Raw genomic sequence first — 18,209 nt, forward strand, 5'->3', positions numbered from 1 at the left:
TGACCAAAACATTGACCTCCTACCTTTTAGCAATATTGTTCCTAATTATACTTGTGCTAATATTTCTTTGTTTTCCACATTTACTTCAGAAAACATTATTTTGTTTTTAAATAATTTTTAAGTTTAATTTATTCTACATCCTGACTGTAGTTTTTCCTCCCTCCTTTCTTCTGTTCCCTCCCCGCTTGCCCCAATCTCCTCCTCCTCTGTCTCTCTTCAGAAAAGGGCAGACTTCCCATGGGTAACAACAAAGAATAGCATATCAAGTTCCAGTAAGACTTACTACCTACCTCCTCTTGTATTGAGGCTGTGCAAGGCAATCCACTATGAGGAATAGGGTCCCAAAAGCCAGTCAAAGCATTAGAGACAGCCCCTGCTCCCATTGTTAGGAATCCCACAAGTAGACCAAGCCACACAACTGTAACATATATGCAGAAAGAATATGTCAGTCTCACTCAGGCTCCCTGGTTGGTTCAGACTCTGTGAGTTCCTATGAGCTAAGTTAGTTATTTCTGTGAATTTTTATGTGATGTCCTTGACCCCTCTGGCTCCTACAATCCTTCCTCCCTCCCTTCCTCAGGGTTCCCAGTACTTGGCCTAATGTTTGACTGTGGATCTCTGCATCTGTTTCCATCAGATACTGGATGAAGGCTGTCTGATGACAATTGGTGTAGTCAAAAATCTGATCACAGGAGATGGTTACTTTAGGCTAAGTATATACTATCTCTAGGAGTCTTAGCTGGGGTCATCCTTGTAGATTCATGGGAGTTTTCCTTGTATCAGGCTTATATCTGGCTTCAAAAAGCTCTTCCCCCATTTTCTTGTCATCTCTTTCAGTACTCTCCCCTTCTATCTACCTCCAAATTGAATACCTCAAATTCCCATTCCCCCTCCTCTGCCTTGGACCATATCAGAGATCTCTTCTATTTTCCCTTCCCAGGCAGATAGAGGCATCCCCCACTGTCCCCTGCTTTGGGCCCTCCTTGTTACCTAGCCTCTCTGGGTCTGTGGACAGTAGAATGGTTATATTTTACTTTACGGCTAGTATTTACTTGTGAGTGAGTACATACCATGTTTGACTTTCTGGGTGTGGGTTACCTCACTCAGGATGTTTTTTTCTGGTTTCATCCTTTTGCCTTTAAATTTCATGATGTCATTGTTTTTAACAACTGAGCAATAACTCCAATGTGTAAATGTACCACATTTTCTTTATCCATTCTTTGGTTGAGGGGCACCTAGGTTGCTTTCAGGCTCTGGCTATTACAAATGAAGCTTCTATGAACACAGTTGAGCAAGTGTCCTTGTGGTATAATTGAGAATCCTCTGGGTATATGCACAAGAGTGGTATAGCTAGGTTTTGCCAATTTTCTGAGGGACCATCATATTGATTTCTAAAGCAGCTGTGCAAGTGTGCACTTCCATTAGCAATGCAGGACTGTTGTCCTTGCTCCACATCTTCGACAGCATAAACTGCCACTAGTGTTTTTGATCCTAGCCATTCTAACAGGTGTAATATGGAATCTCAGTCATTTTGATTAGAATTTCCTGGATAGCTAGGGATGTTGAGCATTTCTTTAAGTGTTTCTCAGTCATTTGAGATCCTTCTGTTGAGATTCTCTGTTTAGGTTTGTATCCCATTTTAAAACTGGATGTTTTGATGTCTTGTTTCTTTAGTTTTTCATATAGTTTGGAGATCAGCCCTCATTTGGATGTGGGGTTGGTGAAGATCTTTTCCCATTCTGTAGGCTAATGAAGAAAACATTCTTATAGCATTGAGATCCAGTATTTCTCCCCTCATCTCATTTCAATGTCTTTTTTGTGATCCTAGTACAGGCTGGAGGCATGATGTGGGTGGAGTAGGAAACTTGGCATATGTGAAATATAATAATTTTCATTTATATAAGAAATGAGAAGAAAGAGTGGCCAGTTTGTTTCCCCTTCATATGTATTGTATCATAAGAAGATAAAGTTGGCTTTTAATACTTCAAAATAAGAGGATGGTTGATTTTTTTAGGCTTCTAGTAGTAAGTGCAACCAATGTTTCTTATATTGACAGCTAGAAATAAAGACTGGGGAAAGACAGATACATTCAAGAAGCCAAGGTTTAGTGCAGTGATAAATGGACTGTGATGTACATGTTTTCAAAGGAAGTGTTAATAATAATTCCTTGTACATCTCAAGGGGGAAAGACTACAGCATATTTTTATGAATGTGGGAATATTAGTTTCATAGAACTGTTGTTCTCAAACTGATTTGTGAATGCCATTTATATGATGTGTGTTTGGTTTTTGAGACAGAGCTTCACTGGGGTAGCCCAGGCAATCCTTCTGCCTCAACCTCAGGATTGCTTGGATTGCAAGGAGTACAACTACAAGGATTCCTAAGGGTTATTTTCTTCCCTTTAACTCTGACACTGAAGCTTTGGATTTCATTGGCTTAGCTTGATGCCAGTAAGCTTTAAATGCAAAGACTAAATAATGAATTTATCATATACAATTGCTGAATTTATTACAGTAAGATTGTCTTGAAATAAAAACTCAGGCTTCTTTCTTTCTGTTCATGAACTACCACTGTCAGGAGAATTTACTTCGTGATAAATTGCTGGCTGCTTTGTTCTCCTGGACGATATGTTTTTGAGTTTTGGATGTCTCTAGGGACAGGATACATCTGTGCTTTGCCATACTGAAAACAAAATCCAAAACCTGGAGGCAAAAGCTGTCCTTCTGTTTTACAAGCAGGGGTAGCTGTGGGATTTTCCTCATCGACTGACTTCTAGATACTGTCTAACCCACTTGCCACTGCCCTCTGCAGCATAAAAGCATCCAAATTGAACTTAGGACTTGTCTATTTCTGGAGGAAAAGCAAAGGAAGAGATATTCCATTTATCAATGAAATACATGAAGAGGATAACTTATTTTCTTGAAAACAATTGAATGTGGTCTTATCAAACTTTAATCTTGGCAGTTCATCCCTTTGTAAACTTGTCTTCAAGACAGAAGAGCAGAGGGGACAAGAGAGAAAACCTTACTCAAGCCATCATTTCTCTTATTTTGCAAACAGCAATACAGTAAGGTATTTTTTTTTTAGTTTTTGGATGATCATCCAAATCATGTATTAAATATAACAAAAAGATTCATAAGTGTCACCCAGTTTTCATGTCCTTGCTATAAAGAAATCATATTTCTTCTTTGCCCTTTTACTCACATACACAGATGATAAAATGAAATGCGGAACCCAATGGGTTCATTTCCTATCTGGATTAATTGCAGTGTTAAAAACATCAGTTTTCTGGCAATGTCTTGTAATGCATATTTTATTTATTATGGATTGAGTAGGATGGTAAGTGCAGTTTTATAGCATAGTGGAGTTAGGAAGCATGGCTTTATTCAACATTGTTCTTGAACTCAATGATGGTCCTTCTTTGTAAATAATCTCATCAGCCTCTTGTGTGAGTCCATCCTTGAAGAATTCCTCATGTGGATGCTTAATGAAAAAATATACTACGATTTTGTCCTTGTCAGTGGTGTCAGAACATATGAGAGGCTCAGGGGCAACAGTTAGGTAAGGCTTCACTGCAGGGGGAAGTCCAGAGACACTTTGTCTGAATGAGTAAGTGGCTTGCACATCTCCATTTTTACAGTAAGAAAAAACCTCCACAAATGACAATCTTGAGTCTACATGAAGGGCAGGGTTATTTATGCTTCTGTCTAGTAAATCTTATTCATGTGGAACATATTCCTATGATTCTGGGGAGCTGACCTCCAAGTCTCAAGTATTCTTGACTTGAATTTCCTTCATGTTGTGTGGATGTTTTTTAAAAAATTTGCTGGGCAATGATGCATTTATTCACCAAAAATCTATAGCGAAGCATATTTGATCCTCGAGTTTCTTAATTGGACCAATAAGCCATGGATGTTTCCACAAAGCATATGAATATGGTATTCTCTGATTTTTTTATTCTTACATCTCATTTTTCTATTCATGTGCATCTGTGGTCATTCTCATAGGAGGTTATTGTAGCCTGCAGAGTTCACAGATGGGAAAGATTGCTGGTGACTTTTCTTGGTCAGCAACCTACATAACACTTTCTAGTAATATGAAAGACAGTCAACAAGTAAACTCTGGTCAGTACTGGCTTAATATCTGCATGACCTGTGTCCATAGTATATTATTTACTTTCAATCTATGTCCTCTGGCAGGAGCAACATTCCCTGTATAGGGTAATAATACATTTTGCACTCTTTTATAGAGGAAGCTTACAAAATAGTAAATTTTCATATGACTTTTTCAAACATCCTTACTGTTATTATTCCACTCCCTCTTTATTTTCTTCCCTACTACCCATCCTCCACCCCACTTAAATCTCCCACTTTTCCTTTACCCCTTCATATTGCCTGCGTTCTAATATTCCATACTTAGGATCTTTCTTCTTCTTCTGTGAAAATAACTGCTGTATTTAAATAAAAGTCATAAAATGGCATGCATCCAAAATCCAGATGCCACAACACATTGTTACTGTTTGATCCAGAATATGAGTTACACTATGCATCTTTTTTTTAGGTCCAGCAAGCATGCAATAATTATCAATGTTCCAAACAAAAATAATCTGTAAGTTAACCTTGGCATGCCCTTTCCTTTCAGGCATTGGTACTTGTGTACATGAAGCCTTACATGATGTGTATTTATATTGGTATATTATATATGGCATTTTATATACAAGTGGAATTTCCAGAAATATTCTACCCAAACACACATATATATTTACACCTATTTTCATTGATTCCATGGTAGTTTCTCAGCATCATATAAAATTATGTGTTTGGTCATTTAAAGATATAGAACTTTCTTATTGTTCTTCATTTATAGATGCTTATGTTTCATTTTTGATCTTGCAACCATTTCTTTGGGTTCATTTTGTTAACTTCTGCTCTTATTCTATCCTTTCATGTCTATTTATCTCTGTATACAATATCGTGTTCATCCATACACTTCTTTGATTTTTCACATGGTCTCTCTTTGTAACCCTGAATGTCCTGGAACTTATTCTGTAGACCAGGCTGGCCTTCAACTCAGATATCTGCCTGCCTTTACCCAAAGTGCCGTGTATTGGCTGGATTGTCACAATCTGGATTATAGAGTTGAAATTAACAAAGAGTTAATAGATATAGCTCTTCTAGTTAGGATGTTATTTAGCTGGTAATGGGGAAGTAACAGTCTCAATAACTGGTAGGACTGCTACTAGTATATAGGGATAATAGGCACTACATAGAGTTTTACATATGTAAAATAATGACAGACAATCTATTTCAGGTATGAGATATGACTTCAGAAGAGAGAGTAAACATTTAGAGTTAGCACAGCTATGAGAAGTGTCTTATCATATGATTAATTTTAAAAAATATATAGGAGCCAGCCGGGCGGTGGTGGTGCACACCTTTAATCCCAGCACTCGGGAGGCAGAGGCAGGCAGATCTCTGTGAGTTTGAGGCCAGGCTGGACCGACAGCCTCCAAAACAATACAGAGAAACCCTGTCTCGTAAAAACCAAAAAAGTATATATATATATGAGCCAAGGACCTCTGAAACTTAGTGAGCAGTGCTAGATCTTTAGAATCCATGTCAAGGTGAATAGAGAGAACTGACTCTACACAATTTTCCTGTGACCTCCACATGCACAATGTGGCACAACCACCACCCTTAATTATAAAAACTCTAAAATTTATAAAAATAATGTGTAGGCATCATCGTGCTTAGTATAACTAACATGGCAATAATGTGAGCATGTAAGACATGGTCACATGAAAAAATGAGTTTAATTGGAGTGGAAGCTGACTATTGGTTGTTTGGGAAGATGAGTATTAAATATTATTATTATTATTATTATTGCCTTGACTATGACCTTAGGATAGTGGTTAAAATAAAAGATTTTAGGAAACAAGGAACTTAGATGATCACAATTCAATATAACCATGTTGAAGTTTGTTATATGGCAAACATTATTCCGACAATTTTATGAGTAATTTTAATTAATTGTCAAAAAATACAGGTGCTTTCTTCTAGTTTTTAATTGAAACCATACAGTTGTCACTGTCATTACTACTACCTCTTAAGTCTAATATTAGATATTTAAATCATCTATCAAGCTTGAATTAACAGCAGAAGCAGGGCGCTTAGCAGACATTAGGCCTCTGAAGTACTTATTAAAATTAGCTTGATGTGACCCACAGGATGGATTTGTGAGGGTGAGAATGCATCAAGGGCTGTCATTAAAAGGCCGTGAAGTAATTCAGCTGCACCAAGGTAGAGACTTGGCCCCAGGAAGTAATAAATCAAAGAGGACTCCAAGGTTCTAGTGGTGGGTGATGGAGCAATTGGGCATTCATTTTGCTTTCAAGACTGGAATTAATTTTATTTATGTTTTCATCCTTTGCCTACTCTTAATTCCATTCTCCCCCTCTCTCTCTTTAATTATAATGTAATTACAGTCAACTAAAATGTACTAAGAGTAGGATATCACACTGATTGGTTATCCAATACCAAGTGATCAGTGCTGAATACAATATATGTTTACATATAAATATTTCACAGACTGAGCAGCTTATATTTATGTATTGATGTACACACAGATATATGTATCTAACAACAGCTAATGAATAAAGACAGCCATGAATTTGAAAGAGAACCAGAAGGGGAGTATGGTGGGGAGTTTGATAAGTATGTGAGTCAGGGATATTCAAAATTAGGTATTTTCTTCCTCCACCCCATTTATTACATATTATCTTTAAAAGAAGAAAGCATCTTTTTCTTTAAAAAATCATGGGAAGATTCAATATATTATTTTCCTTTAGACCAAAGACACTCTATATTAACAAATTATGTCAGAATGTTGTACTCCGTATGTGTCCATGTTTAGTGAAGAGATACCTTTCTGAACATTAAAGAAAGCACTTTGATTTTGAAATTAATAGGCTAACCCTTTCAACAACGCAGACTATAACAGGGATATCTTACTGCATAGGTTTATCTGCTTTTTAAAGAACTAAAATTAAAAACACCAGAGTGTATGGATGCTAGTTCAACCAAGAACCAGGACTGACTGTGCCCATAGATATCGAGCAAATGATCTGGTCCCTTCACTTCAGTCCCTCCCACCTGTGAGGTAGAATCAATGATGTATGGTTACTCCCTTCCTTCCAGCTTAGCAGTGGAATGAACCATGAAGCATATGCACACAGCATAGAAGTTTTTCTAGTCAGAGACTTGAAAAGAATCTTCCAGTTTTGTTGATACTCTTGTTGCTAGAGTAGACTGAGTACCAGCTAATGTCTGTGAAGAACCAAGATTAGATCATTCTTGTGGGGATCTCCATATGGCAAACTACCCTATTGAATTAATCCTGATCTTCTAAAGGATAGAAACTATGATACATAGAACATTACTAGTCAAGGGAACATGATGAGTCTGAGAGATGTGCTCACTCCAGGGGACAACCCAAGCAAGGGAAGGGTGGTGGAAGGAGCCTGGGGGAGGAGAACTCCAGGTGGGACGCCTTTTAGAGGAAATAGCTCCCAGACCAGAGGCATCCTTGAATCATCTCCCACAGGAGGAGCTTTCTTTTCACTGGAATAGACTTCCTTTATTCTTAAGCAGTCATTGACTCCGAGTAAACTAAGGACTGAGGCTTTCATGAAGGAGAATGCAAAAGCAGCTGGCGATCTGAGCAGTATGTTTTCACAGTTTCAACTTTCATAGCCTTTGGTTTGCCCTGATCTGGTGATAAGGCAGCATGGTGGTTCTCAGTATGTACACATGTCCCATTCTCCCATGTCCTCCAAGTGTCCACTTTATTTTTTCAGCCTGAGAGTATTGGAAAGCCATTTCACATCTTATTGGATTAACTTCTTTTTATTCTCTGCTGTCAGAATGTTACTGATTTAAAATGAACAATTCTAACAATTCTCTTTTCTGTAGAAACCTTTTTCTTTTGAACTATCAACCATCTCCAAGAAACTTATTAGTTTTGATTGCTCGGCCTAGCTTAGGCTCATTTCTGGCTAGCTCCTTTAATTCAACCTGCTTCTCTTTATTTACCTTTTTCCTAGGGGTTATTTACTTTTCTTTCCTTCTGTATATCTTATTTTCACACTATGTCTGACTGGCAGCTGGCTGGCATCCTTGCTTTATTTTCTCATCTTCTCCTTGTTCTTCTGAGCCTAGATTTCCCCCTTCTGTTTATTCTCTCTGCCTGACATCACTGCCTAGCTTTTGGCAGTCAGCTTTTCATTAGCCCAATCAGGTGTCTCGGGCAGGCAAGGTGAAACAGGTGTAAATACATCTTTACGTAATTAAGCACACATCCTTACATTGTTAAGTAAACGCAGCACAAACAATATAACATACCTTTACACAGCGAAAGTTCCATTCTGCAGCCTAAACAGATGTAACACATTTTTGCCTAGTTAAAACAATATTCCACAACATTTTCCTCTCTAGGTTCTCATTTTGTACAGTGAGTTTCAAAAGTGTCTAGGTTCTATCTTGATTGCAACCTACATCATTTAAAGCGAATGATTTTGAGTTGGGTAGAAGTGGGTTTCTAATCATAGGTCTTTCACTTAATTTGGGTCAGTTTCAGCAAGCTATACAACATTTTAAGCCTCACACCTGATTAGACAGAATAATGATATCTTCTTTGTTATATTGTAACTATATCACACCATGGTTCTTCAGTGAATGATACATTCTGAGTGATTTCTGCTCACACGGCTTTTCTACAGCCCCACAGGTTCCACTCTTTCCCACTTACTGCAGTTATTATGAAGCTAGGTCTACTCTCAGGATGACATAATCTGAAGACTGTCTTTGCATTGTTTAAATGCGACAGATCTTAGCACATCTGAGAATTACACATGTACCAGGAAGTGTCTTGGGTGTGGGACCACAGTGGTGAGACAGACTGACAGGCCATGCCTTCTTGCACAACTATAGACTGCTGTCATGAAACTGTTTCCATCTGTGGTTTGGTTTCTAAAATCACCCTCAATTTTTCCTCTTCAGTTTTGTGTCAGGTAAACCTATGTTCATTCTCTCAGAGACTAATTTATCTTCTTTTTCCTGCAAGTTTGTTCTAACATCCATCTCTTAATCTGCATGTCTCCAGTCACCATCCCTACTCAATCATTATTTGTTGGAACAATATTTTCTCCCATATTAAAATAAAAACAGGCTAGATGGTGGGTGGTGCTTCATACCTTTAATCCCAGCACCCAGGATGCAGAGTCAGGTGGATCTCTGTGAGTTCTAGGCCAGCTTGGGCTGCTGAGCGAGTTCTAGGACAGGACAGCCAAAGGCTACACAGAGAAACACTGACCTGAAAAACCAAAAATAAGCAAAGCACAAATTCCTCCTGCTCAAATGCTTTTAGCTTTATTCACACCCACGGGATATTATAATAGTCCTTTCTTAATTGTTACTGACTGTGTTCCTCCGTTAAGTAGTATTTTCCCTGAAATTGGAAGCACAAGTCTCAACAACATCTTCCATGATTCTGCTTCTACCCAGGTAGCTTTCAGCTGTTTATCACACTCTGACATTCCCGTTTGCTTTTAGTTTAATTTCCTCAGAGCTTATCCTGAGCGCTGCAGAGAACACTATGTGGTTTGTAGAAAGCCCTATGGATTCTGTTTTCCATTGTCTTCACTGTAACAAGACCACATTCCTCTGGCATTCTTACCTACTCATAACCCTGTTTATGTCTCCAGCTATGCCCTCTTCCACAGTGCATTTCTTTGTTGCATTACCTTTCCAGTCCTCTGTGTATTTGCCTATCTTTAAAACTATACATTTTGCAAGTGATTTTACTAGTTTAGCTACTTTCTTCTAAACTTTCTTCTAAACTAATGTCAACTTCTCCTGTCTGTCACATTTGTTAAATTGTTTTGCTACTACTCATTCCTCTTGTTTGTGTCTGGTTATCTTACTCATTCTGGGGTACCATGCTTAAACAAGTGTTTAGCTCTTACCAGTTCTGGGGTATCATGTTTAAGCCCCACCCCTTCCAAATATTTAGCACTGCGATTCAGACTTCTAAAATATGGTTCAACCTTATTGCTCACACAATCCCACACTACATGACTCCGTAGCTTCCTATCTGTATGGCTGTCTATATGTCAGGCTTTTCATCTCCTCACTGGCCTGGCTATGTAGATTCTATTCCTGTTACATCATGAAGATGGGGCCCAAATGTGTTCACCTTTCTGGCAGAGCACAAATGTCAGTTTTTACACACTTCTGCCCCCCAGGGATAAAGTGGGCTTATATTATCCCTATTGTTATTCTGTGGGATGCTGAACAAACTACAAACTCACTAAACATATGCTAAGGAAGTAATTGAGTTTGGAAGATTACCTTCTCTTAAAAAGTGATTACATATTGTGAAAACATACCAGTGAAACAATAAAGGCTGTATCCTTGATGAATAGCTAGTGTTCAAGAATACAAAGTAATTGCCCTAAGTGCAGTTTCTCTCTTTGTCAACCATTATTCAATTAAGGGAGCTCATCTTAGTCAACTGCAGGAAAGGGATGTGCTATCTCTGAGGAGAGGAGGCCCTTTCTCTGGACATGCTTAGTACTTCTGAAAACATTAGGTACTCAGATTATTACAAAGTAAAGCAAAAAATATATAGAGAGGACAGAAAGAGACAAACTACTAAACTATGATTGAGTTTTCAAGCCTCTTACTGTGACATATTGTTTATGATAGTCTATACAAACCAGTAAGAAATCAGTCAGTTACCACAGTACCTCTCCGGGACCTTGTTTTATAGCCATGATGACTGTTCCTAAGAAACAGTCCGAATCCTTTCCATAAAGCTCCTCAAGGTGCGTAACTGTCCAGTTCCTTTTCTCAAGGCTGGAATTTTCATTCACAAGTGATTATAGGTTGACACACTATAAACGAGTTACCTTGGTGAATAGATATATTTTCAAGATACAGAGAAATGTGATTCAGCCTTCTTTAAAACAGAAGTATGTTTGGACATTAGCTGTGCTGTAAGCTTTGGCCTTTGTTATAGCCATGCATATTAAGTGTCCTGTACATTGACTAAGGAACATCTGGTCAGCCCACGAGTCACCTCTTTGCAGACTTCTTTAAAATAGGCGTTTAAAAAATTAGCATTCACCAGAAAAGGCCAGTTAAATACTGAAGAGTGTAGACTGCTCCAGGCAACATCAAAAATACCAGACAGTATATTTTGTGAAATATAATTGAGTTATAGGATATAACAATAATGAGGAGTTCAGCATTATTATAACTTTTGAATATTGGCTATATTTCTATGTCTTATTTCTGAGCACTCTCCTCCAGCCTCACTAAGACAAAGAAAACAAATCTGTTCTTTATGATTACAAAGTACTCTTTTGTCATTATTCCATGCCAAACTGATAGTTTTTATAGCCTGACCAGGGACCAAGTCATCATTACCTGGAGGCGACGACCATTTCAACCATCTGAAGATGCTCTTCTGCTCTGAAGGGAAGCTCAAGCTGACTGCCTCAGAGTCTCTCTCTCCACAGGTGGCAAGGGTTAGTGCTGTTGAAGAACTGACAGGTTTTCCCCTCAGGATGGGTAGACTAGATTGGAAAATACATAGGAGGAGAGCTTGTCAAGGAAATTCAGGGAGCAGAGCTGATGTGTTCGAAAGGGGATTCTCACCTGCTCCTCAGATTAAGTCATAACTGCTTATGTTTTATGAACTCATACAAGTGTGCAGAAGAAAAAGAGCAAGAAGCAATAGAATATACATAGAGAGGGAAAGGAGGAGAAGATGTGGTAGGGAGAATGTCTGGAGGGGCATAAAATGCTATGGTGTGTCAGGTCATTTGCTGAGATGATGAGAACATTCTAATTTGAGGAATAAGTCCTTCAGGGAATTGAGGTTTATTTTTTTGAGAGAGTGCTATAAGAGTTATTGACTAACAGAGTGAGAATATTATATTGCATCAAAGTTCCAAAATTAAAGGGGACAGTTTTAGTGTCAAACAGAGGAAAATCACAGTTGTGTTGCTTAACTGTGTGTGGCAGGAAGGTGCAGGTTGCATAAGTGTTATAGGGTCCTCTCTTTGAAGAGGATACCCTGGGTGTGTGCTTTGAGCTGTCATAATGAATCTTACCAGATCATAGGCTTCTGAGTATAAATGCCGTGTTTTATTAAGTTTGCCATGTACAATATTCACAGAAGTATTAATTACTCCTAACTACAGACCATTATTTGAGATACTGCCTAAGGGATTTTTCATCTTAAAGTAGTAGGTTTTGATCCAGAAAACAAGTAGATTCACAAAACATGGAATTTTCAGCCTGTGAATGAGATATTGTTTCATGTTTTTATCCTTGAATATTTTCCAAATAAAAAAGAGTGAATGAAGGGAACTATTCTTGATTGACATGTGAACTGTTAGAATCACACTTGTTGATATTCTTTTCTTTTCAATATGTTTCCCACAGGGTGCTGCTTTAATTAGAATGCTGGCTAATTTTATGGGCCATTCAGTTTTTCAGAGGGGTTTACAAGTAAGTAAAATGCTTTCTATTTTCTCCTACCCTTTTTCTTGTTGTTATTTTAAGGTTATTTCACAGTTTGGGAAATTTCCAATACCAAATTGCTACTCTGATGGAGAAATTGAAGATAAGCAAGACAGACTAAGTCCTTCAGTATGACAAAAGAAAAAAAAGGCATTACAGAACACTCAGTGTATCATCTGCTCACGTTCAAGCTGGTATACAATTTAGAGGTGTTTAATCAGCATTTACAAACTGAATTAATTTTAGTACATGTCAGATTCTGAGCAACTTACATAAGAGATTCAGAAAACCTACTAGTATTTACTGACACTAAGATGTTTAAGTAATATGAAAACAAATTGTTAGTTTTACTAAAATTACAATATTGAGAAAATTTTGTGCCTGCTTTTCTGTTATTACTCTGTTTTGTTTTACTACTGATTATAGAGTTGCTATTTGTCCCAGTGAAAATAAAATATGTTTACTTGAAAGACAAGTGGATCATTTTAAAAGTAAGGAGCTAAACATGTGGCTTTTGTTTTGTTGTTATCTCTTCGAAGCCTGTTCTTTTCTAATGTGAGGCAGAAATGTAGGGGATAAGGATAACATGGGAGGTGGGGAGGAACTGGGAGGAGCAGAGGGAGGGGAAACTGTAATCAAAATATATTGTATGAGAAAGGAATCTAGTTTCAATAAAAGGAAAAAAGAAAGAAAAGGCAGTTGCATTTAGGTAATAAGCATGAAAATGTAAGGATGGATTTGGTTAACAAAATTATTAGAAAATGTAGAACAGATACAACTATAAAAAATTAGAACTTTTAATCCCTTGAATCTGCTGGAGTAAAACAGTCTCCTAGTTTCTGTGATTGATGAATTATTTATGATGCATTCTGCTACTTAGAAGTGTCCTTTAAAGTAAATTGATGTTCACCTGAAATACAATTATGCTAAGACAGAGAGAGCAATCAATCTTATCTGTTCTTAGTAAGCTTTTCATTTTGAAATTTAAATAAACTGAAACTGGGGACCGAGTCATATTTTTGTAGTAGAATTCTATCTTTACCAAAAATAAGCCAAAACTTAAAATGCAAAGGCAAGAGTTCAATTTGATGTGACACACTGTAAATTTAATGCAACAAGTAAAGGGAGCATATAAGTTCATTGAAGAATAATTTTCCTTACAAACTACTATTGCAGATTAGTTTCAGCAGGCATCAGAATTTACTTTAACCAGCCTTTTCAGTACAAACGCTTTCAGAATAGCCGAATCCATCAAGCATATTTGCTGAAGGATGTAGGTTCTCTTTGCTAACGGATGAAGACTCCATTCTGATCACATAGTTGAAGCACCTTTTTTTTTTTGCTTCGCCTCAAAGAGTGCCCTCCATGAATATAAACTATCTGGAGGAATGTCCTTCCTTATCCCCACTACTTTGTTTTCCCCATTGAATTTGTAACGTGGCAGTTTCAGAAAATATTTAAGTTTTCATAAGGGCAATATAAATTGAATCTGGATCCCTGGTGGCAAGCTGGTATGAAATCATTTTCTGCATACAATTTTTATTATTTCTCTTTAACTGTGTTCATGTATTTGCTCATCAGATTGAGTGACTGTAGTTGAGCTATTGGGCAGAATCTTTTTGCAGCCTTTTTCCTTATCCTGTCATATTTTCTGCGGGATGTAAAATGTATTATTTTTGAATGCATCCTATATTACATCCTATATTCTGTTCCACTGACCCAGCCTGTTCAGTTTTATCTTAAACTGCTATAAAATCCATTAAAATAAATTTTCATGTGAAGCTAGTATTAACGCATAATTTTATGCTCCAATACTTGATTTGGTTAATTTTCAACCAAGGGAGTCTATGTTTGTCAACACTGCATTTCATTTGCCTCGTGACATCTCATTCATCAGGTGGATCTGTATCCTTCAGTTCCTTGCTTCCAGCTTCATTTATATGGATCACTCAAACTGATTTAGTGTATCATCAGCAGTTTGGATTAGTTTACAGTAGATCCTTCTGTCTGGGTGACACATTATCATCTCCTGTGCATGAAGATGTATGGGGTGCGTTTTGGAGATGACCTCCTGAACAGACACTTCATGTCATGGCGCTGACTGCTGAGAGAGTTCACATTAATAAGCTTGCCATTCACAGGGCTCTGGGGAGTCTTACATTAAGTTTTTGAAAGGGCTACTCTGCAATGTCAGCACTCACCTCTGAAGAAAGGCTATTAATTGTTTTTACATTAACCGTGGCTATTTGTATGTTGACAAATATAAGTTTATTATTTTTCAGACACACTATGTTTATATTTACTGGGTTGGGCAACCTCGAACTGCAAACGTGGTGTGTTGTCATAAGTTATTCTTCCTTCTGTCCGCCCTCTTTATTTTTGCTTAAAATTTTTAGCTGTGTATACAAACTATTCCCTCATGCTATGATATGACATCACACGGTGATAGCAGCTTCTTCATTATCTAACTAAATTTGTGTTCTGACAATAATTTTCCATATCTGCATGAACTATCCTAAACTCTTTTTTTGCAACAAAGCAAAAGTATTTACAAATATGTCATGTATAACTATCTAGTAGGCCTCTGGATCAGTTTATTATATATTCAGTTTTTCTTAGAAGATGTTTGAATAGACATTCAAAATTATTTTATATATTGCGCAGACATTTGTATTTTATATTTCCAATTGAATGTAAACCTCAGAAGGCAGAGACTCTAAAACTTTTTGAGGAAAACTGTTGCTGGATGTTTGGTTGCTTTGTGAAACTGAGACTGAATTAATAAAAATTAAGGGGTGGAACCAGTGACTTGGTGACAGAGGAAGGAGGATCCAGGGGTACAGAAGGAGAGCAGCACAGGAAGGAACAGGGAGGGACATCGAGATTCACAGGCTTTTTTGGATTGGGATGGAAGGAGAGATGCTTTCTTGCTGGGTCTATAGCCAGAAAGGAAGGACAACTGGGCACTCCTTGGATTCTCTGATACAGCAGGTTTTCAACCCATGTCTGACTCCTGAGTCTTTATTTGTAAAGTACTGACATTGGCACAGCCGGGAAGAGATGGTGGTTAAAATATCACTAGATACAGGTATGGCTGCTAAGCCGATAGAAAAAACAACAGAACACTTTTGCTCTTATTCATTCTATAACCTATACCTAAGCTAATCAGAAACCAAGGAAAATATTAAATGTGTAAAAATGTCAAATTGCAAAGAATTTCTTTGACTTTTTGTAGATCTTATTTTTGGTTAGCTTAAATGTTCAAATGGTTTAGTTTTTCATGTTTTTAAAAAAATGATCTTAAACCTCTTGTTTTATAAATAAATTATATTCATAAGTTAAGAAAATTCATAATTTTCTAATAAGGCAGCTTTAGTTTTTGTGGAACTTGCAAAATGAACCTAGTTCAAACTTTCTGTTGTTGATTATATGTGCCATTCATAAATGATATATCACAAGACACAGAGTGATCATATTTTTTGCAAGCTCTACATATCTACTGTTATATTTAATCCATTACACAAAATGACAGTAGGCATTTTGTGGGAAGCTTCAGGCAACAGAATAAGTAGGGAGAGATAATTCTCATTTCTCTTAATTAGTGCTGAGCCTCCTCCAAGTCAGGAAATGTTTCTTGGCCTCCAACCTTATAATTATAAATGCAAAACTAATGTTTTTCAACATATTTTCAATCCTTCATGGGTTCTAAATATAGGATTTATTTAGGGCAGTTGATCAGTTAGGAAATTTTATTTGATATTTGTAATTTGATGGAGGTGTGCCATAAACTGTATATGTAAGTGACTTCCTTTTCTTGAGCTTCCTGGTGGCCTGCTGAATGTTATACTGTGTGGCCATCAGTGTTCGCAGCAGTGCAGTAATGCAGCTGTATTGTTGCACTGTTACAGATTTTTCTAATAATGTGTTTAGGTTTTCTGGTATGAAATTCGACTTATGTTGTCCAAGGGTATAAGTTACGTATTTATTTTCCTGATTTGCTCCAGATATTTAATATATTTTGTGTGATTAATCTATGGTTGACTTACATGATATTTGCAAAGGGCTTTTTGAATTTTCTTGATGATTTCCATAACATGCATTTTGCTTTCTAAGGTCAGAATTTCTAGTTGTTCTCCTTCACTGTGGAGTTGACTCTGTTTATAGGTCTGGTGGCAGGACAGTGGTGGATTTGAGGAGAATTAGGACTCTTTTTTGAATGCTATTAAAAGGAATTCTGACAAGGGAGGAACTTATCCTCTCAACAAGAGGAACTGTTTTTGATACTAGGCAGAACTCAGGAGAATTTAGAACTTTGAAGCCAATGTTCAAAACCTTCTTGCCATTTGTTTTCCCATATATATTCCATTCTTCACACAAATACAATTGCTACGGTACTATTATCTTTTATTAATCCTGACTTCTTTAAAAACTAATAAAGACAGGAAACACTTGTAGGTAGTTGTATTTAAAGGTGTAGAACCAATTCTCCTGCTCCCCCTCCTCCTCCTCCTTGGTTTTTCAAAACAGGATTTATCTGTATTGTTTTGGAGACTGTCCTGGAACTCGCTCTGTAGACCAGGCTGGGACTAAAGGTGTGTGCCACCAATGCCTGGCTAGAACTACTTCTTAATAACATTAAATAAACCAACTTCACCTTTTGATGTTTGTATTAAAATGGATCATGGAAAAAAATCAAATATAAACTTTTGTGTTGTTAGATTATGTCTCCCATTTACAAATAATATTTACGCAGAATGTAGAAATGTATATGTTTTCACATTCTATATACTGCTGTATAATATATTCCATAAATCTCAGAGAAATCTTAAAACTATTCCCTTTAATTCAAGAGGAAATGGATTTAACATTCTATATGAGCATTTTCTGAAGTCAACAGAGGTGTAGGAGAAAAATTAAAGAAACTAGTTTCCAGGAAGTCAGGAGATTTGGTATCACTAATATGCATTCATCATAATATCTGCATTGCCTTTTCTACAAGGGAACAGAACAAAAGACATATTACTGACCCATCCGTAGGTTACCTTGCCATTGAAAATAATTACTTTGGTGGTTTCGGTAACTTGAGATTTGCAGACTTTTGTCTTGGCATGATCACAACGGCAGGCCTCTCATTATGTCTGCCCAGGTTAGCCAGCACTCGTGAGATATGGCAAGCAGTGAGAAGAACCAAAGCAATGGCTGTCTCAAGTTGTCTTTTGTTTAAAGACAACTCTGAATATAATATCTGAAGTGACATTATGTTCCCTCAGCCCCCAAATTTTTTCCTAGTATATTGCCAGTGAGTGATGATGACCAGAAAGCAACTGCAGTACTTATTGGTACTTCAAGTCAATGAGGATGGGGAAGGCAGGACATTGGTAACCAAAGACATTCCCTGGCTACAGAGTCAGGGTATACTCTTTAAACATTTTGTATTTGCCATGAACACTCCCAAATTCGTTTCTCAACCACTGTGGAAGGCCAAGGTAATAAGATTACTCCACAAATTTACATCTATTTAGCATTTCAATATTTGAAAATGATTTATCATTACCATGTTAAATAGAGTTCTTTCTTTATGGGACCCTGGGGCAGAAGACATATAGTATGCCTCCATCCTTG

At 37.2% G+C, this 18,209-nt stretch overlaps 1 protein-coding gene across 1 annotated transcript in view; it reads left to right on the forward strand.

Moving 5' to 3' along the window:
- The window catches only part of Trhde (thyrotropin releasing hormone degrading enzyme), a 355,084-nt gene that overhangs the window by 217,344 nt on the left and 119,531 nt on the right, over nucleotides 1-18,209 (forward strand). The window contains exon 7 of the mRNA XM_040754861.1: nucleotides 12,510-12,575. Within this exon, the coding sequence (XP_040610795.1) occupies nucleotides 12,510-12,575 (66 nt within the window). The remainder of the gene's footprint in view (nucleotides 1-12,509; nucleotides 12,576-18,209) is intronic.

The sequence above is a fragment of the Mesocricetus auratus genome, unplaced genomic scaffold, assembly GCF_017639785.1.
Source record: "Mesocricetus auratus isolate SY011 unplaced genomic scaffold, BCM_Maur_2.0 Super-Scaffold_100011, whole genome shotgun sequence".
Classification (NCBI taxonomy): Eukaryota; Metazoa; Chordata; class Mammalia; order Rodentia; family Cricetidae; genus Mesocricetus; species Mesocricetus auratus.